Genomic DNA, 26,519 nt, shown 5'->3' with positions numbered 1-26,519 from the left:
CGGCAGACCTCACTTGCCCTTCCTGCAGACCCCCCTGTATCTCACCCCCTACACCTGCCCTTCCTGCAGACCTCCCTGTATCTCACCCCTCCTCCTGCCCTTCCTGCACTGGATATGCGGGATTCAAAACAATGAGAAAGGTTTGCCGCGTGTCTCTTTGGCTGTTGAAGAGCAAGGAGCAAACCCCTCCCCAAGAACAAAAAGCGCTTGTTTTTAGTGTTGACATACGGGCAATGAGTGTCAAAAACACCATCCCAGTGAGAAATTACAGCACAAAATGTAAATGATCTTGTTCCAAAACACCACCAACCCATTCTGGAAGGACCGGGATGGCCACCTTTTGAGCACAACCCAGAACGGTAGTAACGGCATCGCTCGCATCCCCAGAAGCAGGGCTAAAATATCACGTTACACTCCTGGGTGGTCATTGAAAGAGACGTGTTTAATGTCTCCTCACACAAAACTTAAAACAGAGAACCAAGCGCCTGGTGGAATGCTCTTCTGGAAACTGCTTTTGACAGAACACACACAAGCTATGTCCAAACATGTTAGTTAAAATTCCTTATAAACGTCCAAGTCAGAGCGCAAGGTCGGTGGCAGCGTGAGCCTTACCAATCTCTTTTGAACAAATATTTTCTTCTCAATAGAAGCCAGATACACACAACCCAAGTGCGGAGAGGAGCGCACGCGGAGCATGAAGAGGCACAGTCACCTGTCCACACGCACCTGCTCTGCTTTGGGTCCGGTGCCCAGAGCACCGCGCATCGCATCTTCCCCGCGTGGAGGCCTGGGAGGGACCCGCACCGCCCCCTCCCCCCCCCGCGTCCCTCCCCCAACTGGCCCCGCAGCTACTCCCCTGCCCTCTCCAGTAACTCTCTCCCGATGCTGGTCCAATACATCAACACACACACAGAAGGCAGCTCCGCAGGCCTCAACTCCAGCAAACCCACAGATGCCTATCCTGTGACTCCCTAAAATAAACTTCTACTGGCAAGTCGCTAAACTGTAATGAAGAAAAGCCACTTTAATAAACCAAGAACTCCCTCAGGTCAGATGAGTAATCTGATTGTAACCGCCATGCCTTCAAAAAGCATTTCAATAATCTTGCTACGACTCCTCCCAAGCTGAGAAAAATTGTTCTCAAGCCCGTGGCAGAGCAGCGTCCCTCCGGATGTATGCATTTGGGGTCCAGGTTTGCAACCCCAAGGAAGAGCTGGGCCATTCTCTAGAGTTGCTCCCTGCCCTCCATCCGATAAGATAGAAATTTCCTTCCTCGCCCAGCCAGCCAGCCAGGCGACAGCTCCTGCAGTGCTGGGTACTGGGCACTGGGTGCCCAGCCCCCGGGTCTGGGCTCTGTCCAGGCTGGTCCGGCGGTGGCAGTCTCACACGCCCAACCGGCTGACAACATTAATATTCTCAGATTAACAACAACGAATTCAAAATATAATTTTATGTTAGCCCAGACCTCCTCTTGGAGCAAAGCTGTATCTCACTTAAACTCCAGAACAAGCTTATGAGGTAGGGACAAGTCTATTTTACACTTGCAGGTGCTGAAGTTCTAATAATTAAGCAATCTGCCTGAGACACATGGTTAGGAAGTGACAGGGGAACAGGCCCTGGGCTCCCCGGCACTGTACGCTGAGGCTGGTGCCACTACAGTGGGAGGTACTGTTCTCATGGGTTTTAGCAGGTGGCACAGCCTTTACGAGCTCCAACCCGTCACTTGCTGCACCTGCCTTGGTCCAGGCTGGTGTTTCCCGCTTAGACTGTTGCAACAGCCTTTCTCCTCCGGCGTCACTCTCCTGCTGGTCGTCTCCCAAAGAGGCAATTCTAAGCGTGTCACTCACCTTTTAAAGCCCTCCTGGGGCGCTCCACTGCCTTCATCCAACAATCCGAGCGGGACACGCGTCTCATGTGGTCTGCCCTTGGCTGGCTCAACCCGGCCACACCACACCCTGTGCCCCCAGGGCGGTCACACTGCATGGCCTGAGGCCCCGCTCAGGCAATCTGACCCCTCCCTCTCATTCCAGCACGTCCCTCTCTGAAACAATTCCAACACTGCCAAGGCCAAGGCCAGAGGCTGGGCAACTGCAGCCAGTGTGCTGCAGAGCAGCTGTTATTTTCTAATGGCTTTTCGATGCCTTTATGAAATGAGTTTGGGGATACTGCACAGGGAAGAAAGCCTCAGAAATCAAAAACGCTGCTGGTGGATCAAAAACCCCATCTCTTACTGCTGCCAAACAAATAAGGTAAGTGGCCAACTGTCTCCTGAGGTCACCCGAAGCGAGCCCTGGGTCTCCATTTATAACAGGACTAAAAGTAGAGATGAGGCCTGACACTGCGATGGTGGTGTCATGTGCTGGTGGTGCTACCACAGGACACTTCTTTTGTCCTTGTGCATCAAAGTGCTTTGAAAGGACAGCACCCCTTAGGTCACTGACAGCCCCTGAAAAGCAGCGGTGACCACCTATGACCTCAGGTTGTAAGATACAAGGATCTGGTGTCCGTCCCAGTTTACAAACCAAGTGGTTCCCTCACCAACATCTCACCCTCGGTCCACTGATTCCACCCCAAAACACAGAAGTGGCTGACCCTGAACTAACATAAAAGAAATTCTGAAGAATCTGTTCCAATCCATCAATTTCCATAGTTCCAACAGAAATACATATGTTACACATATTTATGTATCTTATATATGGCATATATCTCACACCCTAGCATCTGAAAACGTGAGTCAGTGATATTTTTCTGTAGCTCTGAATTTTCATTCATCCTGTTATTAAATAAGTTGCCATCAACTATTTTCGTTTTCTTTCTCTTGGTTATAAATATTTGGTTTCTTTAAGCTTGTCGAAATTTTTGTTTAGTATTTTCTCCAAGTGGGAGTTTATCTTTTGCTCATTATACGTATTGTACCAAAGTCATAAAACATTTCACTGTCGATGAAAAGCAGAAACCACGGGGAGTTTTAAGGGACTTAGGTAGAAATGTTTACAGTTTAAAAAAAAATTATTTTTATCAACTTAGTGTGTTGGCGTCAACAGCTAATGTAGTGGCGATGCATGATGGCCCTGTATTCTCGGCGGGGAGGGAGAGGAGCTCCACCTGTCTGCATGGGGACGCACGTGCCAGGGGCCCTCACCTTCACCAGAGTGGGCTCAGCTGCTCAGCCTTAGTTGGCACCGATATTCATTCATTCAGCAAATAGTCATTTGAGTTTGACTATATGTTAAATAGAACTCCACCGTGATGGAGATAAAAACGCCTAAGACAGTGTCTGCCTTCAAGGAGCTTAGGGTCCAGCAGAGATGTCCAGACGCACACCCGAATAAGAACAAAACAGGGCAGTGTGTGATGCGTGCTGGAGCTCCCAGGGGGGGAGCACTCACTTCCAGAGGGTTCTTCAGGGATCTGGGAGCCTCAGCACCAGGGACTGGAGGGGAGAGGGCCCTGCAGGGGCAGCCGACCAGGGGGCTGCAGCCTGGAGGCAGGAGCAGGCGTATGGCACGTGGCCTGGGCGGTCACCAGGGCTCCTGGGGATGGCGTGGAAGACAATGGTGGAAGGGGCTTCCTGATGCCCAGCTAAGGAGTTTACTTCATCCACCGGAAAGCCAGTCCCCAGTGATTGCTGGGACTGGGAGAGACTGTGCAGAACTGATTGGAGGGCAGGGCCGAGTGGGGGGGGGGATGGGACCCCTGCAATAGAGGCCGGAACTGAAGGGGCAGGACCAGGAGACCCTGCGGTGGAGGAAGCTGACTGGGCCCGCGGAGCCTGCAGAGATGGCGGCCAAGGGCAGTTCTGAGCGTTTGGGAACTGAGGACTAGTGGACCCACCACAACATGGAAGTGAGGAAGGGGAGCTGGGGTGACGTCCAGCCAGCTGTCCTGACCCCCATGGGAGGCCTCTCGGGGGACCCCAGTGTGGGGGACTTGGGGGGAGGCGGTGAGGATAGGGTCAGGCAGCCCTGCTCAGGCGACCCCTCCAGTTTAAGAGAAGTACAGTAAAATGAATTACCAAGAGAAGAAACGGAACATGCAAGCCCACTGACCCTGCGTGTGGATGTCACATTCCTACGAGAGTTTCCAGGGGCTTTCTCTCCATCTCTGGGCGTCCAGTGCTGTGGGGTGAACTGTGTCCCCCAGAAAGATCTGCTCAATGGGACTTCCCTGGTGGCGCAGTGGTTAAGCCTCTGCGCCCCCAATGCAGGGGGCCCGGGTTCAATCCCTGGTCAGGGAACTAGATCCCACATGCTGCAACTAAGGAGCCCGCCTTCCGCAGCTAAGACCCGGCGCAACCAAATAAGTAAATAAATAAATAGATCTGGTCAGTCCTAACCCCCGTACCTGTGCATGGACCCTTAACTGGAAACGGGGTCTTTGCAGATGTCACTGAGGTAAGATGCGATCACCTGGACGAGGATAGGTCCTAATCCAGCGTGACTGGTGTCCTCGTTAGAGGAGCAGAGTCAGAGAGACACAGAGATAGAGAGGGAGGGAAAGAGAACAGCTTGTGGGGCGCAGACACATAGGGGAAGATGTCTTTGTGAGGACGGAGGCAGAGACGGCAGTTAGGCAGCTGAAGCCAGGGAGCCCGGGAGCAGAAGAGCAGAGAGGCCTGGACAGGCGCCCCCCCCAGAGCCTGCAGAGACGGCGTGGCCCTGTGACACCTTGATTCTAGACTCCACAACTGGGAGAGAATAAACTTCTGGTTTTTAAGCCAACACCCAGTTTGTGGCACTTTGTGACGGCAGCCCAGGGGTCCCTGGTACCCGTGTGGGTTGGCAGCACCTGAGGACCCGCCAGGGAAGGTCTAAGGCTGTGGACGTAGTCACTCCAGAAAGCTGAGCATCCTCTCAGATTTCCACTGGGAAGAGCCAGGCCATTGCAGGACACTCGGGAAGAATGACCGCTGTGATTATCAGTGGGCCCCAGGCAACAGTTGTCATGGGGAGAAGCGAACCTGCAAGTTTAGCCAGATTCCCAAGCTAAACCTGCAACTGGCTCCCAGCATTCAGCTGCTGTCTGCTTTCTCTGAGAACAGAACACCCCCCCTTTTTGCATTTACAGTGAACTCAGCGTTTTAAGTCTCTTAAGGACAGAGTTTCCCCATGGGAAGCCCAGAGAGATCAGTCCAATTAAAAAAAAAAAATCCCATTGTAGGCACACCCAATCCTCAGGTATGTATTCATTACAACCAAATATCATGAGATAACTATGGTTAATCATCCCGCGTCAATAACCCACGTCCATCGCTCCAGGAGCTCTGGGCTCCGCCACAGGGAGGACTCAGCTCTCCAGCGTGGGGGGATGGCGAGCAAGCGTAGCGGCGGGGAGGTGGCAGCAGGGTCTGCAGCTCCTAAAAGCACCTTGGGAGAGAGACTTCCTTACAAGAAGGAAGACCACCGACTGACCCTCAACCTTATTTTACTCCAAAGAGGACAAGGAATCATGTGGGGGAGCACCCACTTTAGCATCTCCAGGGTTTTGTGGATTGGAATTACATGGGACGCCCCCCCATCATGCCCCTCACCTTGGCCCAGAATAACAACGCCAGTAACAGCAGTGACAGCCATGGCTGTATCCCCCAGGCAACCTAGACACGCCTCCCAACTCCCCATGACCACCTGCCTAGGGAGGGAGGCAGGAACGACCCCGATTAAGAAAGAAAATGCTGGCCCCCTAGGAAACATCATCTCCAGGGAGGACGTGGGGGGACAGGTCAAAAAAACATCTGCCAGGTGGGAAAACCAGGGCCATCACCCCTTTGGCTGCATCCTTACAGCTGCCTCATGTTACCTGTGATAAACTTGCCAGTCAACCCTCTCTTCATTTCTTCAGAACACAGACATGTAAAAGTATATAATACAAGACAAGGTTCCAGGTCCAACCCTGAGAGGGCAGCCCGTTGGCTCTGAACAGAGCTGAAGACACGTGACTAACAGACCACTCTACTAATACACTCTAGCAGCCCGTCAACAGGTGAGATATTCCCCCTCGTGGCAGCGGTTCCCAGCAAGAGCAGAGGTCAGAGCCCACTGGGTGTTTTTTCACAAACACACACACACACACTTCAGGATTCACTTGTCAGAATAGGGGGAAAAGGGTGTACAGTTTGCAAAAGGTCCCTGATAATGGGCAGACTGCTCTAAGAAACAATTCAACGGGTCATCCACCTGGGGAAATGAGAAAAGTTCCACTCATACCCTACCTCACAGCTAAATCCTATTTGGGTGAAGAACCTAATTGTGAAAGTTGCCAAACCTATAAAAAATTATAGGAAAATATGTTCATGACCTGGGAGCATATGCCATAAAGGAAGAGACTGATCAATTTTTTTTTTTTTTGCAGTACACGGGCCTCTCACTGCTGTGGCCTCTTCCGTTGCGGAGCACAGGCTCCGGACGCGCAGGCTCAGCGGCCATGGCTCACGGGCCCAGCCACTCCGCGGCACGTGGGATCCTCCCGGACCAGGGCACGAACCCGTGCCCCCTGCATCGGCAGGCGGACTCTCAACCACTGCGCCACCAGGGAAGCCCAAGACTGATCAATTTAACCACAGTAAAATTTAAACTTCTGTTCATCAAAAGATATTACCCCAAAAAATGAGAACGATACATCACAAACCAGAAGATGACACTTTATAGCATTTGCAAGCTAAAACCATAAGGATATATCATTTCATTCAGCAGATGGCAGAAAGTCTGACCATACAAGAGTTGGCACAGATATGCATAATGAAATTCTCATAAATTGCTGGTTAGGTATAAGCTATTACAACCACTTTGATAAACCATTTGGCATTTCTTAGTAAAATGGAACATATGCAAAGGACTTAAATAGACATTTGTCCAAAGAAGAGACACAGATGGCCAATAGGCACATGAAAAGATGCTCAGCATCACCAGTCATTGTGGAAACACAGGTCAAAACCACCATGAGACACCTTTTAACACCCATTAGGACGGATGCTATGAAACAATTAGAAAATAACAAGTGTTGGTGAGGATGTGGATAAACGTGCATAGCTGCTGGAACGTAAAAGAGTTCAGCCATCGTGGAAAAGAACAGAGGGCCCTCAAAACATTAAAAATAGAATTACCATCTGATCCAGAAATTCCACTTCTGAGTATGTACCCCAGAAGAATTGAAAGTAGGACTTGAAGAGATATTTGTACACCCATGTTCATAGCAATATTGTTCACAAGAGCCAAGAGGTGAAAGCAACGCAAGTGTCTGACAGATCAATGGGTAAACAAAATGTGGTCAATACACACAACAGAATATTATTTAGCTTTAACAAGGAAGGAAATTCCGACGTGTTATAACACGCATGAACCTCAGGACATCATGCTAAGAAAAATAAGCCAGTCATAAAAGGACAAATATTGCATGATTCCACTTATATGAGGTACCTAGAGTAGCCAAATTCATAGAGACAGAAAGTAGAATGGTGGCTGCTAAGGGCGTGGAAGGCGGGAGAATAGGAAATTCGTGTTTGATGGGCACAGAGTTTCAGTTTTGTAAGATGAAAAATGCTCTGGAGATGGATGTTGGTGATGGTAGCACAATAATGTGAATGAACTTAATGTCACTAAACTGTACACCAAAAAATGGTCAAAATGGTAAACGTTATGTTACGTATATTTTGCCACAATTTTTAAACAATAAAAATAACATAAATTGAACACGTACACATCCTATAGCCCAGCACACCTCCTCTTAGGAATATACATTGGAGAAGTTGACACGCAGGAACGGGGAGATGCCGAGGCATGTTTTTATGACATGGTTATATAATAACCAGAAACACGGTTTTATAATAACGAGAAGCAACCAAACAACCCAAAAGACAAGAGGAGAAATCCAGACAGTGCCCGTAACAAAGAGCAGTGACAATGAATAAACTACAGCTACCTGCATCAGCATGGATGAATATCAAAACTGTACCATCCAGCGATATAATATGTCACAGAAGACTATCTACAGTATGACTCCATTCCATTGCTTATTCAAAAATAAGCAAGACTAGGGTTTCCCTGGTGGCAGAGTGGTTGAGAGTCTGCCTGCCGATGCAGGGGACGTGGGTTCGTGCCCCGGTCCGGGAAGATCCCACGTGCTGCGGAGCGGCTGGGCCCGTGAGCCATGGCCGCTGAGCCTGCGCGTCCGGAGCCTGTGCTCCGCAACGGGAGAGGCCACAACAGTGAGAGGCCCGCGTACGGCAAAAAAAAAAAAAAAAAAAAAAAAAAAAGCAAACTAAACAATATACCTCAGGAAACATGAAAAACCTCAAATCAACAACCTAACCTTACACCTGAAGCAACTAGAGAAAAAACAACAAACCAAACCCAAAGTTAGTAGAAGGAAAGAAATCATAAAGATCAGAGCAGAAATAAATGAAATAGAGACAAATAGAAAAGATCAATGAAACTAAAAGCCAGTTCTTTGAAAAGAAAAACAAAATTGATAAAACTTTAGCCAGACTCATCAAGAAAAAAAAGGGAGAGGGCTCAATTCAATAAAATTAGAAATGAACAAGGAGAAGTTATAACAGACACTACAGAAACACAAAGGATCATAAGAGACTACTGCAAGTAGCTATATGCCAATAGAATAGACAACCTAGAAAAAATGCAAAAATTCTTAGAAAGGTACAATCTCCCAAGACTGAACCAGGAAGAAATACAAAATATGAACAGACCAATCACAAGTAATGAAACTGAAACTGTGATTAAAACACTCCCAACCAGAGTGAAGTAAGTCAGAAAGAGAAAAACAAATATTGTATATTAACGCATATATGTGGAACCTAGAAAATGGTACAGATGAACCGGTTTTCAGAGCAGAAATTGAGACACAGATGTAGAGAATAAACGTATGAACACCAAGGGGAAAGCGGTGGGGGGGGTGGGGGTGGGATGAACGGGGAGATTGGGATTGACATATATACACTGATGTGTATAAAATGTATGACTAGTAAGAAAATAAACATTTTTTTAAAAGTTGGCAAAAGCCTTCCCTTTTATTTTAAAAAATATCACTAATATCTAAGTTTATATGTAACTGCAAGTGGAACTGTACAAAAATTTATGAAAAAGCTGGCATTTTTTAATTTGGAGTTACCTAGGTTAGAATATCAAATTTCCCAAAAGGGTAGAAAGAAAAACAAACTCCCAACCAACAGAAGTCCAGAACCAGATGGCTTCACAGGCAAATTCTACCAAACATTTAGAGAAGAGTTAACACCTATCCTTCTGAAACTATACCAAAAAATTGCAGAGGAAGGAACACTCGCAAACTCATTCTATGAGGCCACCATCACCCTGATACCAAAAACAGACAAAGATACAACAAAAAAAGAAAATTACAGGCCAATATCACTGATGAACATAGACGCAAAAATCCTCAACATAATACTAGCAAATGGAATCCAGCAGCACATTAAAAGGATCATACACCACAATTAAGTGGGATTTATCCCAGGGATGCGCGGATTTTTCAATATCCGCAAATCAATCAGTGTGATACACCACGTCAACAAACAAGAATAAAAATCATATGATTGGGCTTCCCTGGTGGCGCAGTGGTCGGGAGTCCGCCTGCCGATGCAGGGGACACGGGTTCGTGCCCCGGTCCAGGAAGATCCCACGTGCTGTGGAGCGGCTGGGCCCGTGAGCCATGGCCGCTGAGCCCGTGCGTCTGGAGCCTGTGCTCCGCAACGGGAGAGGCCACAACAGTGAGAGGCCCACGTACCGCAAAAAACAAACAAAAAATTAAAAGCTTTTGCACAACAAAGAAAACCATGAACAAAACGAAAGGACAACACTCAGAACGGGAGAACATGTTTGCAAACGACGTGACTGACAAGGGATTAGTCTCCAAAATTTACGAACAGCTCATGCAGCTCAACATCAAAAGAAAACCCAATCAAAAAATGGGCAGAAGACCTAAACAGACATTTCTCCAAAGACATACAGGTGGCCAAGAGGCACGTGAAAATGCCAACATCGCAACATGATGCTCAATATCGCTAATTATTAGAGAAATGCAAATCAAAACTACAATGAGATATCACCTCACACCAGTCAGAATAGCCATCAAAAAGTCTACAAACAGTAAATGCTGGAGAGGGTGTGGAGAAAAGGGAACCCTCCTACACTGTTGGTAGGAATGTAAATTGATACAACCACTATGGAAAACAGTAGAGAGGTTCCTTAAAAAACTAAAAATAGGACTACAATATGATCCAGCAATCCCACTCCTGGGCATATATCTGGAGAAAACCATAATTCAAAAAGATACGTGCACCCCAGTGTTCATTGCACCACTATTCATTACAGTAACCAAGACATGGAAGCAACTTAAATCTCTATCAACAGAGGAATGGATAAAGAGGATGTGGTACATATATACAATGGAATACCACTCAGCCATAAGAATAAAATAATGCCATTTGCAGCAATGTAGAAGGACCTAGAGATTATCATATTAAGTAAGTCAAACAGAGAAAGACAAATATCATATGACATCGCTTATGTGCAGAATCTTAAAAAAATGATACAAATGAACTTAGTTACAAAACAGAAATAGACTCACAGAGTTAGAAAACAAACTTATGGTTACCAGAGGGGAAAGGTGGGGTGGAGGGATAAATTGGGAGTTTGGGATTGACATATACACACTGCTTTATTTCAAATAGATAACCAAGAAGGACCTACTGTATAGCACAGGGAACTCTGCTCAATATTCTGTAGTAACCTAAATGGGAAAAGAATTTGAAAAAGAATAGATACATGTGCATGTATAACTGAATCACTGCTGTACACCTGAAACTAATACAACATTGTTAATCAACTCTACTCCAATATAAAATAAAAATTAGAAGAAATAAACAATATACTTCTTTGGGATACAAACAGTTGGCAAACTATAAAGAAAAGGAAGGAAAAATTAGAATTCAAGATAATGTTGACCTGAGGGTGACAGATTATCTTACATGGATGGTCAAACAAACTGGCAACATTCTACTGTCTAAGATGAGTATTCTTTTTACTTTCTTCTTTAAATTTTACGTATATTATATGTAATATATATAATGTATATATACATATATGTATACATATTTTAAATACATTATTTTTCTGTATAATATAGTTTGTAATGTTTTTTAAAAACAGTGTTTGCAAAAGAGAACGAGTTTAGTTTACGACTGAGACGCTCCAAATCTCAAACCCTCTCACATATTAGGAGGTGATTTTGTCCCTCTGATCCTTTGTGAGCAGTCCAGACCTCTCCCCAGCTCTTATCCCCTTGTGGATCATGGGATTAGTGGAGACCAAAGACCATGGCTGGACAACTTCTGTGGGTTGGCTGCCCTGTTCTGCGCCCTGCACAGGCATCAGAACAAGGGAACCTATGGGGCTGGGTGGCGGAATGAGGGACTCTTCCAATTTTCAGTGCAGCCCAGCCCAGAGCCTTACAAAGATGAAAAGGAACAGAAAACAGTATGTGAGGGCCCTGGTCTTGGACAAAGGGGCTGCTGTAGCTTTTCACAGAACCTGACAGATATTACACCAGGGTTCAAATGGGTCATACACACATCGGAGTTCATACATTCTTTTTTAAAGTATCTAAGCTTGTTAAAAAAAAAAAAAAGACAGAAGAAACAAAACAAACAGAAGGAATGTGCCAAAGACAATAAAAGAAATCCAGGATTCAGTCCCAAGAAACAGCAGGAGGTAGGGAGAGGAATGGGGACCAGGTGAAGTTTTCATCTTAGAATTTCCACGTAAATCTTCTGATGTGTTTGAACTGGGCAATTTATCAACACAATAAAAAATCATGCTCCGAGGGGATGAGAAAAACATGGTGCCCCTTAGAGAAGGCCATCAGGAGTGACAAAAGTTGAAAAGGCTTGAAATACCAATGATACTGCAATCTTCCTTGAAAAAGGAACTTCTGGAAAATGTATTATTGCTCCATCACTGGAGGAAAATGTGAGCTGGCAGAATGGTATAACGGAAAAAGAACACCAGGCAGGAAACCGGGGATCTGTTAGGGAGCTACACCCACCCAGCATGTGGTAGGTGGTAGGAAGGGTATGGATGGGCTGGGCCCTCTGACACCTGGAGGTGTGAGATTCTCAGCTCTGCCACGTACCGGCTCTGCGACACAGGGCAGGCTGACAGAGGGCAGGCTTGTCAGCCGTGAGCCTTGGTTTTCTTAGCATTAAAGTGGGAACATAAAAATGCCCACTTCAAAGGGTGGTCGTGAAGATTAGACAAGCATTGGAAGCATTTAATACCCAGTGGTGCATAATAAATGTTACGCCCCAGGCCTCAATTTCCCAACTATGCAATTGCAGGAAGGAATAAACAAGCTGTAGCCTCACCAGCTTTAAACTTGTTTCCCTGCTGCGGAAGGCAGAACAATTCCCTCCTCCCCAAAAGGCCCGCTTCCTTAATCCACGGAACCTGCGACTGCATGATGCCATATGCCAAAGGGTAATTACAGCTGCTAATCAGCTGACCTTCTCCTGAGTTATCCCAGTGGGCTCCATGTCATCAGGGTCCTTGGAAATGGAAGCAGGAGAGAGAATCCTGCCATTGCTGGATCTGAAGGTGGAGGAAGAGGGTTTGAGCCCAGAAATGAGAATGTGCCTGGAGGCTGGAAAGGGCAAGGAAACGGATCCTCTCCTAGAGTCTCCAGAAAAGAACACAGTCCTGAAAAACCTTCATTTTAGCCAGCGAGTGACTTACTTCTGCTGCAGCCCCCCAGGGGGGAGCCGGACAGGCAGCAATGGAAGCAGCTCGGAGCACGGGCGAGGGAGCCTCCCCTGCAGAGCGTGGCCAGGCCCCGGGACACAGGACCCAGCTCCCAGCTCCTCCAGCCGGCCTGTTTCAAGAGCCATTTAACTCTCCATTAACCTGATGTGATGAGCACAGAGAAATGAACTCCCGGCAGCAACCGCATTGCAATTTACGGCACCCGCTAACCGATGTGCGAGTTTCTGCTTACTTCCCTCACGCCCTTCCTCGCCGGTGGGTGCATCGGGCCCTCTCCTCTCGTCTCCTGCAGTTTTCTATTTAGCTGTTATTCCACTCACATTTCCCATCCCGCAGGCTTTTCTCGGTTGTGCAGTTTGCCGTCAGCACCCATATCATTTTTGCAGACCTGACCGAGGTTTCACAACAAAAATCCCAAGACCCTTCAACCTTCCACTCATCCCACTTCGAAATGTTCGCCAAAAGCAAGTATCCTCCCGCATGAGGCGTGCGGTGAGGAGACCACTCGGTTGGCACTTGATGCTCCATTTTTAACTTCACTGACCAAATATCAGAGCAATTTCTGGCCCAGGCACCACCTTGGCACTCAGGACACAACGACAGCCACAGTCCCTGCCCCGAGCAAGCCACAAGGCTCTCGCAAGGAACTGTCTTAGGTTACACGCCTTCATCTCCTTGGGCTCGGGGGCATCTGTCCCATGGGGGTGATGAAACAGTTCCCCTCACAGGGGCTGAAAGGTGCAAATAAACCCAAGCATGAAGCACTATCTCGAAATGGCCATTATCTTATTTGTTAAGGATTTCTCATAGCTGAGCAGGTTTCCGCTTCCCTGAACGCAGTAAGAGAGCTCTAAAGACTGGACTTTCGTTAATGGAAAAAACAAGCCAGATGGAGGTGAGTGAGTAAAAGAGCAACATACAACTATTTCTTTACTAACTAATTACTAGGACACATTCGCCTCCAAACTCGCTCAGCAGAACAGGCTCCGGGAGACGCTCAGTTGTTTTCCAAGGAGATGGTTGTTTTAATAACCCAGAGACAAGCTACGTCACTCCCCCTCCTCTTTACAATCACAGCCGTCGGGGGCGACCCTCCGTCCAGCACATCCACGTGCACACAGCCCTCCCTGACCAGACTTCACCAAGATAAATAATACTCTCGTCCATTCTTGAATTACTCTGACCTCTCTGACAGATGCTGGCGTGCATCTCTGGAACATGCGTCCTTAATAACAAGGGAAGAAACATCCCAGGCAGCGTAGGATCTCTTACAGACGCCACAGATACGCAGAGGGATTTCTACAGGAAGGCACGTTCATGCTCCTGGCAGGCAGCCCTCAGTCACTGCCTCTCCCCTACTGTGCACACACCCCAGTCCTGCCGGGGAACCTGCCTCCTGGCAGCACCCCTCTGCCACCCCTTAGCGTTGCCCCCACCCCTTAGCTCCCACATTTCAGGGATGTTTTCTCAGATGCGCATGACAAGCACTGAAACCCACCAGTTCCAGGCTTCTGCGGTGTCTTCCACGAGTTAACTGGCCCCCCCTTCCAACACAGCCCCTGGTGCTGAGGTTTTCTTCTGTGATTTCTCGCTCCGTGGAGCCTGGTCTGTGGATACGCCGTAGCGGCTAGAGCCAGGCAGGGTAGAAGTTGGCCAAGAAGGAGTCGGTGAGCTTCCCTCCCAACTCTCAAAGCGCCGTGTGCTACTCATCCATGGACCAGGTCAGTCCAACCTGATTTGAAAAGGCAGCTCTTGGGCAGAATGTGTTCGGGGGCGTGGTGTTGCGGGGCAAGCTCACGAGAGGCAGCTCTAGTTTCCGTTCCAAAAGCAAAAGAAACACCATGCCTTCATTCTCTGCAAATGGTCCGCTAGATTTCCCAAATCTCCCAAAGCAGTTTTCTAGTTATGTGTGTTTACTGGCCAACTCGTCTCCAAATATTAAAGACTAGCTCCTCAAAAATCATGCTATCAACCCACGGGGCTTTGCATTAAGAGTACCTATAGTGCTGAGAAAACTGGACAGCTGTATGTAAAAGAAAGAAAATAGAACACTCCCTAACACCATACACAAAATAAACTCAAGATGGATTAAAGACCTAAATGTAAGACTGGCTGCTATACAACTCCTAGAGGAAGACAGAACACTTTTTGACATAAATCACAGCAACATCTTTTTGGATCTGCCTCCGAGAATAGCGGAAATAAAAACAGAAATAAACAAATGGGACCTAATTAAGCTTAAAAGCTTTTGCACAGCAAAGGAAACCATAAAGAAAATGAAAAGACAACCTACAGAATGGGAGAAAATATTTGCAAATGATGCAACCAACAAGGGATTAATCTCCAAAATATAAAAACAGCTCATACAGCTCAATATCAAAAAAAACAACCCAATCAAAAAGCGGGCAGAAGACCTAAATAGACATTTCTCCAAAGAAGACATAGAGATGGCCAAAAGGTACATGAGAAGATGCTCAACACTGCTACTTATTAGAGAAATGCAAATCAAAACTACAATGAGGTACCACCCCACACCGGTCAGAATGGCCATCATCAAAAAGTCTACAGATAATAAATGCTGGAGAGGGTGTGGAGAAAAGGGAACCCTCCTACACCGTTGGTGGGAATGCAAATTGGTGCAGCCACTATGGAGAACAGTATGAAGGTTCCTTAAAAAACTAAAATAGAGCTACCATATGATCCAGCGATCCCAATCCTGGGCATATATCCAGAGAAAACCGTAATTTGAAAAGATACGTGCATCCCAATGTTCATTGCAGCACTATTTACAATAGCCAGGTCATGGAAGCAGCCTAAATGCCCATCAACAGATGAATGGATAAAGAAGATGTGCTGTGTGTGTGTATATACATACAATGGAATATTACTCAGTCATAAAAAAGACTAAAATAATGCCATTTCCAGTAACATGGATGGACCTAGACATTATCATACTAAGTGAAGTAAGCCAGGCAAAGACAAATATCATATGATATTGCTTATATGCGGAATCTAAAAAAAAGATACAAATGAACGTATATACAAAACAGAAACAGACCCACACACATAAAAAACAAACTCACGGTTACCAAAGGGGAAAGGACTGGGAGGGATAAATTAGGAGTTTGGGATTAACCGATACACACTACTATATATAAAATAGATAACCAACAAGGACCTACTGTATAGCACAGGGAACTATATGCATTATTTTTAAATAACCTATAATGGGAAACAATCTGAAAAAGAATATACATATATATACATACACATATACGTATATATACATACATAACTGAATCATTTTGCTGTACACCTGAAACTAACACAACACTGTAAATCAACTATACTTCAATTAAAAAATAAATTAAAAATAGCACCCATAAAAAATAACTTTGCAAGAGAAAACCAAAATCGCCTACTCGCTCACTCTGAGTTTCCTACTTTAAACTGGGGACAAAAATACATCTGTAAGACCCATAAATGCAAGGACTTATTAGTATATAGAGTAACTTAGCTAGAATGACAATATTGCACTCCAGCAAATGGTTAATGCATAAAATTATCGTTTAAAAACTGCACTAGTGGGGGCTTCCCTGGTGGCGCAGTGGTTTAGAGTCCGCCTGCCGATGCAGGGGATGCGGGTTCGTGCCCCGGTCCGGGAAGATCCCACATGCCGCAGAGCGGCTGGGTCCGTGAGCCATGGCCGCTGAGCCTGCGCGTCCGGAGTCTGTGCTCCGCAACGGGAGAGGCCGCGGCAGTAAGAGGCCCGCGTACCGCAAAACAAACAACAACAACAACAAAAACTGCACTAGTAAGCTCAGAGCAGAGGGTTCCTAAGCTTTTTAGTTGGATGGCGGTGGTGGCTCCAGTGAATAGCTACAGACAGAAAGGAAAGTCCTCCAGTATGGAAAGGGAGACAAGGCAAAACGTTTTTGGAGGGAAATGCTGTTGACTATGAAACTGACTAAAACTGTTATTTCATGAAGAGCATTAGAGGTGAAATAAGAAAATTGAAATATATTTATTCTTTTAGACCAATGCACTCCAGTAAGATTTACACGGTGGCTGCCTCAGAGAGCCTGTATTTCGGGGAAACAGATCTTCACTTCCAGAAGCTCCGACTGAGACCTTCTGCTACCAGTCTCTGCGTCATCAGCTATGCCTGCCAGACACTGCCGGGCAATGGGACCCAGACATCAGCAAACATACCCTGCGCTAGACAGGCTGGGCCACCACAATCAATAAGAAATGAGAACACATTGCAAGTCCCAAGGTGGATAAATAAGAGGAAATCCACATATAGGACATTTGTTCTGAGTAAATCCTAAGAGTTCTCATCGGAAGAAAAAATTTTTTCCTGATTTCTTTAATTTTGTATTTATATGAGGTGATGCGTGCTTACTAAACTTACTGTGGTAATCATTTAATGATATATGAAACTCTGGGGGCAAACAAGTGGGGGAGGCTCGGCTATATGCCTCAACGAGGCACTGGTGTGGCCCCGAGGCTCCACCAGCTCATGATTTCTATGGAATCCAGCAACAGGGAAGACAGAATGGAGGAGATATGGGACTGACGGTGCTGGTCCCCTGACCTCCAAGAATGGGTGCTCCAGCCTGCTGGGAACAGGACTTCTAAAATGACAAATATGTCTGGAAGGCTGTGGTCCAAGGCCATTTTTGCTGACTATAAGCAGGGTCTAGGGAACCAGAGGGAGCACACAGCTCTCCTGAAAATTGATGGTGTATATGCTCGAGATGAAACTGATTTCTATCTAGGCAAGAGATGTGCTTATATGTACAAAGCAAAGAACAACACAGTAACTCCTGGTGGAAAATCTAAAACCAGAGTAATCTGGGGAAAGATAACTCGCACTCATGGAAACAGTGGCATGGTTTGTGCCAAATTTGGAAGCAACCTTCCTGCTAACGCCACTGGACACAGAATCCGTGTGATGCTGTATCCCTTCAAGGATTTAAACTTATTGAAAAGTAGATAAAACTGTGGATTTGTTCTCTTGTAAAAAAAAAATGATATGTCAAATCATTATGCTGTACACCTTAAACGTATACAGTGCTGCATGTCAATTATATCTCATTAAAACTAAAATAAAAGTTACAAAAAAAAAAGAAATCCACATCAAGATGAATCACTGCATGTGAAACTGCAGTGGTAACAAGAAAAACTTAAAAGGAACCAGAGGGAAAGTCAGATTACCAGCAAAGAACAACAATTAGGCTGACAGTTACTACAACAGCAACAGGTATCAAAAAGTAATGGAATTGTATCTTTAGAAGTGCTGAGGAAAACAACTGTTAACCTAAAATTCTCTACCCAATTAAATTACCATTTGAGAGTATTTTTTAGACAGACAGGGGCCTCTGTGCAGAGATTATCTCCTACTTAGGCTTACTGAAATAACCCTAAATGCATCCCAGCAAGAAGTAACAGAACCTGGAAAGAAAATGGTAACCAAAGTTGGTAAATTTAGATGTAAAAGGTGAATCAGCATAAGTACTTACAATTAAAATAAAATGGACCTTAAAATGGGGTAGCAGGGATTTGACACTCAATTATTTTCAGCAAGTCACAGTGTCAGAGGGAGTTTGTGTCCTTCAGGAGAATGGTAAATACCCTTTTAAGTATGTTTGTTAAAATTTGCAAAGAACAGAGATATAAATTCTAAACTGACAGAGAATTTAAAAAACAAGCCCTGTATTTCTGATGGAATGCAGGAAGGTTAAAAAAAGAAGAAAAAAACCATGGTGGCAGGAAAAGTAAATAACATAGCAGAACAAGTCCAACTCTAAGTGCAATCACAGTAACTCTAAATGGAACAAACTCACTTATTAAGATAAACATGGATTACCTCTCACACACACTCAGCCTTAAACTGCTTAAAACATGACACAGAAAAGTTGAAAACAAAAAAGTAAAAAAATTATACCAGCAAACAATACTGCAAAGAAAGCCGATGTAGCAATATCGGTACAATGTGATACTGAGAGCAGCATCAGACACGTTGGAATCCAAGGCAAACGCACCAACAGAGATAATGCATTTAATAACAGAAGAACCACCTACCAAGTTATGATAATCATGAATTTTTATGCACCCAATAATAAAGTAGCAAACACTTTCTCAAACCAAATTCACTTTATTCTGCTGAAATGGCCCCAAAACAAGAGACAAGAAAGCCAACCCGCTGGTCAGATGGGCCCACTGGTGGGACATATCATGGCCTTGAGGGAGTCTGACCATTATAAAAGAATCATTATTTTAATTACAGAAATGAGACCATTTGGGGGAGTTAAAAGTGAACAGAAGGCTATGTATTATTCAAGAGTGACCATAGAAATTATAGATCTAGATTTCATTTAAGAAGCAGGGAAGGACTAGACTCATAAGATAAATGAGAATGAGGCAATTGTGGGGAGACATCAACTATTTTATGTTTTCCCTACTGAGGCCCATTTGTTTAATGTAAAAGTCATATTTTTATATACATTAAATTCAAGAGTGTCCTTTTATTCCCTTTTCAAAAATTAAGAAGAAAATTTTTGGCCTCGCCACGAGGCATGTGGGATCTTAGTTCCCCAGCCAGGGATCAAACCCGCACCCCTTGTAGTGAAAGCACGCTGGACCACCAGGGAAGTCCCAAGAGTGTCCTTTCACTGACAATGTGTTCAGTTGAATGAAACAAAGTCCCAGTGCTCGGGTGGGTGGTTTCAAAGTCCCCACGAGAGGCTCAGAGGCTACCAGGAGGACAGGAGAGACTGACCACACAGCCACCCTGCCCCCTAATGCGGGTTCCTGTCCCGCTGTCACCTGGAGAACCACAGTCACACACAAACAACACAATCCACAACAGCTAGAAGTGTGCACGCTGCCAAAGAGGGAAAGGACAGAAGAGAAAAAGGACAACTGAAGGGGCAGAGCGGGGCAGAGCAAATTTGACGAGTGGCAGGTTCCAACGAACCTGAGAGAGATGAATTCCACTGTCATGAGCAGGCTGGAATCAGGCCTGTGATGTGCTTTAGGAAAACTATAATTAGCGGCCAGGAAGCCCCACGGTCATGGCCCTTTACGACTGCCGTGGTCATAAACACACAACTTGAGGCTAGGCACCGACTCACGCCCGAGGGCAGTTACACGCTGCCGCCCGTCGTCTGGGCCTCTGCTTCGATGGAAAGAGGTCACTCCAAGGCCTCCTCTTCTCCAAACGCCTGTCCTGCAAACTCTTATTTTACCCTTCGTTAATCTCACCAACCCACAGCTCCACTCCTAGGTGGGAACTATTTAGCTACAATTACAGAGATGCTCCAGACACAACATCCTCCCAGGGCAGTGACGGCAGCTGATCTAAAAGCACCGGGAAGTTTTACAAAACACAGATGCCTGAGAAACAGAACACAACCAACCCCTCAGATGCCTGGGTCCCACCCCCAGATGTTCTGACGCAACTGGCCAGGGCGTAGCCTGGCATCTGGGTTTGTAACCTCCCCAGGGATTCTTCTATCAGGCAGCTGGGGCGAGTGTCACAGGGCTCAAGGGCTCGTCCTCGGCACGGGTTTACAAGACCCCTTTCACCTCCTAATAAAAGCCGAGGAGCAGGGAGCACACCTTATGCCCTGCTCTGAGCACTGCTGGTCTCTAATCCTCCTGCAAAGAAAGACCCAAACGTCTACCCTCCCACCTTCCCATTTCAGAGGGCGTCTCTGAAGATGTTTGTCAAGAGGTTGAGAGCAAAGGCGAACGAGCAGTGTCTGCTTTCTGCACATCCTGTCACCAGCCTGCCCCCGGGAAAATCTAATAATTAGCCGAGCTCAGACGTCACTGGGGAGGCTCGGCGGTGTGTGGGTGTGTGGGTGTGTAGGTGTGGGTGTGTGTGTCCGTCCATACTGGGGAGGCTCGGCGGTGTGTGTGTGTGTGTGTGTGTGTGTGTGTGTGTGCGCGCGCGTGCCCGCCCGTACAGGGCGAGGAGGGAGATGAGAAGGCTTCCGAAGGTACCAGAACAGCCTATGCAGCCCCTCACAATCATGTCAAACCATCCCTCCCTCGAGAGGAAGAACACGACTCCGCTATCAAGGCCAGGGGCACGTGGACAGCACCCCACGCCCATCTGGTTGCAGGGATGCTTCCCTCCGAAGCTCCAGGGGAGCTGGGGGAGAGATGTCGGGCCAGACTGTGCACGTGGTCTCTCTCTCCCAGCCGGTGGTGCTCAACGGGGGGTAACTTGGGGCCCCTCCCTCCCCAGGGACACTTGGCTTTGCCCACAGACACTGGCACAAATGGAGGGTTGTTACTGGCATCCAGTGGGTGGAGGCCAGAGATGCTGTTACGCATCCTACAGGGCACAGAGTGGCCTCCCGCGGCAAAGAGTTATCCAGCCCAAAACACCCGCAGAGCCGAGGCTGAGAAACCATCTCTGAGCGATGGCTCAGCAGGGATCCGTCGTGCAATCCCAATGTGCAGTGTTATACGACAATGTGAGGGTTATGCGACACCTGGGCCGCGTCACTTAGTGACCCTGTGAGTTACCTGGTTTAAAAATAAATCCAAACCCAAACCCTACACAAGAGAACCCTTGGAAACAACAAGAAACTCCCAGCGACACTTCAAAGTTGAAAAGGAAGCGAGCGGCCCAACCATGGACTCAGTTGGCCAGAAGGAAGGCATCTCATTTCACCCAGAGAAGTTCCTACGACTCCTCCAGGAGGAGCGTGTAAAGCTCTCGATCATTAAGAGTGTTTTAAACACACGCATTAGACCCAGACAGACAGGCACTTGTTGCATAAAATTACATCATCTTTGAACTGTCCTATTTGCTAGGAGCCACAAAAATAAGGGAGGATTTTTCAGACTTTGTTTCACTCATGAAAAACATTATTGCTAATCCCCGGGAATAAGCACAGATGATGGAACATCCACAGGCCTCTTCGCAGCCCCCTCCCCCGCTCCCAGCGCCTTGACCAATAGTCCTGGGGCGGGGGGTATGGAAACGGTAGCCGGTGCCGCCATATCTCACCCCTGGTTTCCCCCAAACAGCCCCCTCCGGCTCCCAGCCCTGCTCAGACTATGGTGAGACCTCCAGCCGGAAGAGGGGAAGCTGTGTGAGACGGGCAAACCACCACCAAGAGGCTACTCCAACTGTTCAGGGTTAAATCATCCACACAAGTCTGGGCTTGGGGAGTAAATACAGCTTTGCCTGGGCTCCCAGCGTCCAAAGCTGAAGAACATCTACGCTCAAACACCAACCATCTGATGAATGCTTCTGTGTTTTGGACATTCCCTTGTCCCAGTCAACCTGCTGTGGGTCACCAAAAAGAACATCTGTGACGCTGGGGGACAAATGAGAACCAAGCCTCCCACACAAGCCTTCTCTCAGCACAGGAACTGACCAGCCCAAGGCGAAGCACCCTGGAGGCTCAAGGTCTCTCTCTCATTTCTCCCAGGCTCATCCTTATGTCAGGGATTCAAATGCTGGCAATCAACTGCTCAACAGCAAGACGTTCTGCACAGATGCGTAACTATATATACAGCTTGGCGTCTTTTCAATGCTGAATAATTTCTGACGACTGAAGGGGAAAAATGAAAACAGCTTCTTTGGCCCATGATCATACCACTCAATGTCTGATGGTTCTCACGTGAGTCAGAGAAATGCCAAGACAGTGTAGTCGGGAAACAGTCATACCAGGCAGCATCTTCTAAGCATTTCTATTTCTCGGACTCTTGATTCTGCGTTTGAGGATAAAAGTTATCCAAATCATACGACGTCACTAACACCACGTACAGTGTATACATTTGACAGACCACCCCCTCCGGCATCAAATGTATATTTTGAAAAGAGAAGTGTTATTTATTCCCGCATTACAAACTGGATACGGTTAACCGTCTAGCGGAGTTTAAATTATCCAGAAATACGTGCTATGGCTACATATATATATATTTTTTGGCCGTGCTGTGCAGCATGAGGGATCTTAGCTCCCCCACCAGGGTGTGGAGCCTGTGCCCCCTGCAGTGGAAGCGCAGAGTCTTACCCACTGGACCGCCAGGGAAGTCCCTCTGGCTACAGTTTAATTATTTTTTTAAGAAAAGCCACATGAACGGTGTCTGTGTCACTGAAATTCACAAGCTCCTTATTTTAACAGCAGATGACAGGCTGACAGCCGCCCTCCACAGTATGAAAGATTCCCACGTGCCAGGACAGACCATGCTGAGGGCAGAGGAAGGGCTGGGTCTTACATCTCAGGGGGGAGTGAGTGTGGCCTGAAGCTCATGGCCGCTCACACAGCATCGCTGCTTCTGCCTGAAAGGCCACCTGGGCGCCCACAGTGATACAGGTAACAGGCAGAGAGGAGGCTGCCCTCTCACAGGGATAACCGGGTGTGGCACGACCCCAGCGAGGGACCCCCTGAACCTCAGAGCTAACAAAACAGGGCGATCTGATGGCCCTCAGTCGTCATCAAAATATTCATACTTGACCTCACCTGGAATCTCAGGTCTGTATGAACTGTCCTGAGGCGATCACTTACAGAGTCAGAAATTCCCCACCAAGAGATTTTAAGATAATGTTATAGCTCTTTCTCAAGATAAAGATGACAAAACCTTCACTCATTCAACAAATATTTACTGAGTGCTTGACAAGGGCAAGGACGTGCAGACACACGTATATACCCGATAAGTCAGAGATGGGAGATCCGAAATGCCACTGAGGGATCCCGTGAGACCCTCAAACTGCAGGCTGGAGTAGACATCTACCAAGGAAGCACTTTCGAGATTTATACAGCTGAGTAATCGAAGCTGTGTGGGCAGAGATCAACAGAGCAGAACTGCACCCAGAAATAGACCTACACACATACGTCCCCTGATTTCTGACAAAGGTACTCAATGGAGCCAAGACAGCCTTTTCAAGAAATGGTGTCAGAAATGGAGGCCCACAGGCAAAAAATGAACCTTGACCTGAGACTCACGCCTTATACAAAAATGAACTCAAAACGGACGCCATGGATTGAAATGTAAAACGTAAAACTGTAAAACTTAACCCCACCCCCCAAAAAACACAGGAGAAAATATTCAGAATCTAGGTCTAGGCAGAGCTCTGAGAATTGATACCATAAAAGGAAATATTTATAAATTGAACTTCATCAAAATTAAACATTTGCCCTGGGGAAGACCCTGCTGAAAGGATGGAAGACAAACTGCAGAGCGGTAGAAAATACTTGTAAACCATTTATCTGACCAAGTATCTAGAAGAACTCCCCAAACTCAGCAGTTTAAAAAAAAAACCACACAACAGTAAAATAAGCAATCTAATTAGAAAGTGGGCAAAAGACATGAAGATGCCAAAGAGGACATACAGATGGCAAATATGGCCTGAAAAGTTATCCAACATCATTAGCCATTAGGGAGACGCACATTAAAACCACAAAGAGATATCACCTATCAGAATGGCCAAAATGAAGTGACAACAGCAAATGCCAGTGAGGACGCAGAGCAATGAGCACTTGCGCATGCCTGGTGAGAACATTAACTGCTACAGCCACTCTAGAATATAGTTGGGCACTTTCTTAAAAAAAAAAAAAAATGCAACTACCATGTGACCCAGGAACTGAGCATTTATCCCAGAGAAATGAAGGCTGATGGTCCCACAAAAACCTGCACACAGACGTTCACGGCAACTTTATAATTCATAACAGCCCTAACCTGGAAACGACCCAGATGTCCTTCAACCAGACTGGTTAAGCCCCCTGTGGTGCATGGTCACCGTGGACCACTCCTCAGCTATAAAAAGGCGCTAGACTTCCCTGGTAGAGCAGTGCTTAAGAATCCGCCTGCCAACGCAGGGGACACAGGTTTAAGCCCTGGTCCGGGAAGATCCCACATGCCGCGGAGCAACTAAGCCTGTGCGCCACAACTACCGAGCCTGCGAGCCACAACTACTGAGCCCGTGTGCTGCAACTACTGAAGCCCCCACGCCTAGGGTCTGTGCTCCGCAACAAGAGAAGCCACCACAATGAGAAGCCCGCGCACCGCAACAAAGAGTAGCCCTCGCTTGTCGCAACTAGAGAAAGCCCACACGCAGCAACGAAGACCCAATGCAACCAAAAATAATTTTTTTTAAAAAAGGGGACTTCCCTGGTGGCACAGTGGTTAAGAATCTGCCTGCCAATGCAGGGCACACGGGTTTGAGCCCTAGTCTGGGAGGATTCCACATGCTGCGGAGCAACTAAGCCCGTGCGCCACAACTGCTGAGCCTGCGCACCTAGAGCCTGTGCTCCACAACAAAAGAAGCCACCGCAGTGAGAAGCCCATGCACCGCAATGAAGACTAGACCCTGCTCACCACAACTAAAGCCCGCACACAGCAATAAAGACCCGACGCAGTGAAAAATAAATTTTAAAAAAGTTTAATTAAAAAAAAAAAGCACAGACCACAGATGTGTCCACAACCTGGGCAAATCTCCAGAGAATGCCGCTGAGTGAAAAAAGCCAGTCCCCAAAGGTTACACAGTGTGACTCCACTTGTCATATTCTTGAAATGACACAATTATAGAAACAGAGACCACAGCAGTGGGTGCCAGGGGTGCAGGATGGGAGCTAGGACAGGAGGGAAGCGGGTGCGGCCATAGAAGATCAACGTGAGGGATTCCTGTGGTGATGGGACCATTCTGTAGCTTGACTGAACCAATGTGATATCCTAGTTGTGAGATCATACCAGAGTTTTACGTTACCTAATAAAACTTGGGGAAGGGACTTCCTTGGCGGTCCAGTGGTTAAGACTCTGCGCTTCGCATGAGTTCGATCGTACAAAGGGGGCATAGGTTCAATCCCTGGTTAGGGAACTAAGATCCTGCACGCCCTGCAGTGCGGCCGAAAAACCAAAACAAACAAAAACTTGGGGGAAACAGGGTAAAGGGTACATGGGACCTTTCTGTATTATTTCTTACAACTGCATGAGAATCTGCAAGGGCCTCATGAAAGAGTTCAGAAAAAGAGTGCTGGGGAAGGCTTCAAGAAGGAGGTGTCATTTCTGGGAGAATCTTAAAGGATGGGCTGCATCTCACTAAGTAGAGGTGGGACTCCAGGTACAGTCCGGGGGGAGCAGGGGTGAGGTGGGCTGAGAGGGCCTGTGCTCACTCTGAGGGCCTGTGCTCACTCTGTGCTCACTCTCACTCTGCCCTCCTTCTTCCTAGAATTTTCTCAGTAGAGATGAAAGCAGCAGCTTAATGAACACTTCCAAAGTAGAAATTAATTTTATAGAGCAGCATTAGTGGGTCAGAGCAAGCAGCGGATGCCCTTCCTCCTGGACCCACTCCTCCTCCGGCAGCTTCCCCAGTGGCCCCCCGTCCAGGCGGCTGCACAGAGCTCCCGTCCACCCCTCCAGTGTCCACCTGCCCACCAGCCTCCTCCTTCCAAGTTCACAACAAAGGAGGAGGTGGGGCTTGAGCCAAGGTCTGGAGGACAGAGGAGAGGGGACGGTTGCTGGGTCAGAGGCGTGCGTAAGTCCCAGCCTGGCCAGGACCCGCGGTGAGGGGGCCGCCCGGCCTTCACTAGTCTCGTTGAAAACCTTGATATGATTCCACCGTGATTTCCCCAAGATATGGCTCCAGGGCCGGGTTCTGGGCACCAGCACAGGCCTCGACAGGCCCATCCCTTCCAACCACAGTGAATCAGCCATTAGTGCTATTTATGGTTGTTTAACTGCACACACACCCTTTCTTCCCAGACAGCA

General features: G+C 47.0%; 2 protein-coding genes across 3 annotated transcripts in view; one reads left to right on the top strand and one right to left on the bottom strand.

The window, feature by feature from the left end:
- The window catches only part of MTCL1 (microtubule crosslinking factor 1), a 122,750-nt gene that overhangs the window by 72,794 nt on the left and 23,437 nt on the right, over positions 1-26,519 (bottom strand). The gene's annotated exons all lie outside the window — the stretch shown is intronic.
- On the top strand, positions 17,406-17,784 carry LOC132504379 (large ribosomal subunit protein eL33-like). Its single transcript, XM_060121736.1, has one exon. The coding sequence runs from the start codon at positions 17,425-17,427 to the stop codon at positions 17,782-17,784; it is 360 nt and encodes a 119-aa protein (XP_059977719.1). The 5' UTR covers positions 17,406-17,424.

This window comes from Lagenorhynchus albirostris, chromosome 14 (genome assembly GCF_949774975.1).
Source record: "Lagenorhynchus albirostris chromosome 14, mLagAlb1.1, whole genome shotgun sequence".
NCBI lineage: Eukaryota > Metazoa > Chordata > Mammalia > Artiodactyla > Delphinidae > Lagenorhynchus > Lagenorhynchus albirostris.
Note: the sequence above shows the minus strand (reverse complement) of the source record. Positions and strands in the feature narration are given on the sequence as shown.

Excerpts from the sequence above, each read along its gene's own strand:
- LOC132504379 (XM_060121736.1), top strand. The coding sequence starts at position 17,425 with ATGACAAATATGTCTGGAAGGCTGTGGTCCAAGGCCATTTTTGCTGAC.